General features: G+C 38.9%; 1 protein-coding gene across 1 annotated transcript; it reads right to left on the bottom strand.

Annotated features, from left to right (window-relative positions):
* Nucleotides 1-629: 629 nt before the first annotated feature.
* Nucleotides 630-2,581, bottom strand: LOC131796878 (melanocortin receptor 5-like). Its single transcript, XM_066159333.1, has one exon. The coding sequence runs from the start codon at nt 2,579-2,581 to the stop codon at nt 1,637-1,639; it is 945 nt and encodes a 314-aa protein (XP_066015430.1). The 3' UTR covers nt 630-1,636.
* Nucleotides 2,582-3,051: the final 470 nt, after the last annotated feature.

Raw genomic sequence — 3,051 nt, 5'->3', positions numbered from 1 at the left:
TAATCACTAAGAGATGAGTCAATCCCTCCTTCAACAAGAGTCCTTTCATGGGGAATTTTCCTTCTGATCCTCTATGGTAATTCAATACCTTGATATTTAAACAAGAACATATTCGTCGCAACCAGCTGTTGATTTCAGTAAACAACGTTTGAGTTTAATTTCAAATTAGCACTGAAAGGGAATTCCCTTGACAAACACAAAGACATCTGTCATATTTTTTGTTTTACAATACGAGATAGGACTCCTAAGTCTTAAAAGATCTATTTTATCACTTCTTTAATGGGTGAAATAACCGTATCGTTTTTAGGGCAATAATTAGATGGTATAATATTGAAGCAAAGTCTGAGCTTATACAAAAGCTTTGAAAACGAGTCAATAAAAAAAAAATTGTGGAACTTAGGGACGGCAATTAATCACCCAGAAATGGAGGAAATAAAATCCTTAAAACTCAGAGACAACCTAAAGACACACCAGCGACAAACTGGAGATATGGTGACCTCTATACAAATGATGCGAAACTTGTATTTCGCCGCTGCCAATATAATTTAAGAACATTGATCGATCTGTAATAAAATTCTGTAAGAAACAGAGATGGTCAATTTTATTTCGTATACTTTCGTAACCTTCAGTTAAATATACCAGTACCGAAAACTTCTTCACGTGAGCTTTACGAATATTTTCTGATGTCAAAACAAATTCAAGACTAAAACTGGACCGTCTCTTTTGGCAATATGGCGTCAACATCAACGTCGGGTGCTTTCTTTTAATTATAGGAAAACTAGTTGAAATAGTTTTCTCGTAACACTCAACATCGGCCTTAAACACATATCTTAAACTACTCTTCTGCATAACAAACAACTAATGCCAACTGCACCCACAGTGCGCTGTACACTGCCTTTCTTAATTGCGCCATGTTCAGTGCATTTGTTTGACTCGGCTGTTGTTGATCTCGTACTTGCGCTTGGTGATATCTTAAAGTGTGCAAAAAATCTTTGTGTACGATGCGAGTGATATTACCAGGCAAAATGATATAACTAGTCAGCTGTACAAAAAGATTATAAGGAGATAAAAAATTGCACTTAAAGAGGCGACAAGAATAAAAACCCAACAGGTAGTTACAATAATATACGTGCGCTTCAAAGTTACAATTTGTTTTTATCTCAGCCCCAACAACAGGACGAGAAGTCTATCCACGCTTCTGGCCGTCATCGTCATCAAAGACACTAAAATCAATAGATTGCTTGTGATGTAGCCTGCGTTCCTTGCGTATCGACAAAGGCTCCACTGCTCTTAAACCACGGACCTCCAACACAGAGCATGGGGAGGCTGAGCAACAAGACCAACCAACAGATCAGTGGTTGCCAGACAACGATACAAGAGTTTGGACGGCGGATGCAGGCAAGATTCCTTGTGAAGGGCAACAAGGATAAGAGAATTTCCGGCAAACGCTGTGATGGAGAGGAGAATGTTAACCGCTAAGAAACATATTGATAGTTGTTGTTGAAACCCACCCACGAAAGAGGAAGAACATAGCAGTATCTAGTATCGACAGACCTCGAGCAAAAATTTAAGCGTTCTCTATCGGTCAGCTTTGCACTAAAAGTACTTATGCGGTCATGTATAACTCGAGGATGGTTTAACTCCATGGACAGCAAAGTATTTGTCTGATTATCAGCTTCATTGCTTGTCTCACTTCACTTATCTTCCAGCAGTAAAGAAACGGGTTTAACGTCGAGTTAAAGTAAACAAGGATAGCTGCCATTTCCATTGTGACGACAAAGTGTGATGAGTATGTTGTGCTATAAGTGACAACAATTCTCTCTATAAAGAATGGTGTGTAGCAAACAACTAATGCTAACTGTGCCCAAAGTGCACTGTGCACTGCCTTTCTGTATCGCGCCATGTACAGTGCATTTGGTTGGCTCGGCTGTTGTTGAATATGATTTTGTTCTTGTGCCTGATGATGTCTGAGAGTGCGTAAAATCTTTGTGCACGAGGCGAGTGAAATAAGCAGCGAAAGTGGTACCAATATCAAGGCATATAAAGCGGTTATTCGCTGATCGAAAATGGTGCATAAAGAGGCGACAAGACATAAAACCCAAAAGCTAGCTATAATGATATAAATGCGCTTCAAAGTTACAATCTCTTTGTATCTCAGCCCCGACAACAGGGCGATAAGTCTGTCCACGCTTATTGCCGTCATCGTCAGCAAAGAAACTCCACATAATACTCCACCTGTGATGTAGGCTGCTTTACCTGCGTAATAACAAAGGCTCCAGTGTTCGTGAACGACAGACATCCAACAAGTAACATGGCGTGGCTGAGAAACAAGACCAACCAACAGATCAGTTGTTGCCAGACAACGATACAAGAGTTTGGACGGCGGATGAAGGGATGATTCTTTATGAAGGGCAACAAGAATAAGAGAATTCCCAAGAAATGTTGTGATGGAGAGGAGAATGTCAACTGCTGCGAAAGAAACTGATTCTTGTTGAAGCCCACCCACCAAAGATGGGGAACATAGCAGTTCTCTAAATGTTTTCGTCTGTGTTCCACTCCTACTTAAATTTGTTATCGACATAATTCAATATTCGTTTCCTTTTTCTTGTAATGAGAAATATTTTGTCTAAACAGGACACGCCGAACGATGATAACTAAAATCTTCCTTTAATAAACACATTAAGACTTCCTTACCAGCGTTTAATTAATTAATTTGTGATGACTGTTTTGCGTTTTTTTTCCTTCCGTTTTGCATCCCCGTTTTGACTAATGTCAAAAACAAAACCGTAACAACATGTTACGCTGCCAGACCATTTTTTCAAATTCATTTTTTACCAGCTTTTTCACTTTCACTTTTCACCAGGAAATTCATAACGTGACATTTTGTTCTAGATTTATCTCCTTAAAAACCTTAGTTTAAATGCGGGAGTCTTTAGTGCGCCATATCTGCATGCTTGTCTAATCGACAGAGTTTCATTTAAGCCTGAATTAGCATCTAGAGTCAAACGTGTAGACATCTGTGATAATATTAATATTTTATTTGAAAATCCA

This window comes from Pocillopora verrucosa, chromosome 12 (genome assembly GCF_036669915.1).
Source record: "Pocillopora verrucosa isolate sample1 chromosome 12, ASM3666991v2, whole genome shotgun sequence".
Lineage (NCBI taxonomy): Eukaryota > Metazoa > Cnidaria > Anthozoa > Scleractinia > Pocilloporidae > Pocillopora > Pocillopora verrucosa.
This window is presented reverse-complemented; position numbering and strand designations above follow the sequence as displayed.

What these genes read in the sequence shown, in the direction of transcription:
- LOC131796878 (XM_066159333.1), bottom strand. Translation starts at nt 2,581, where the DNA reads ATGTCGATAACAAATTTAAGTAGGAGTGGAACACAGACGAAAACATTT.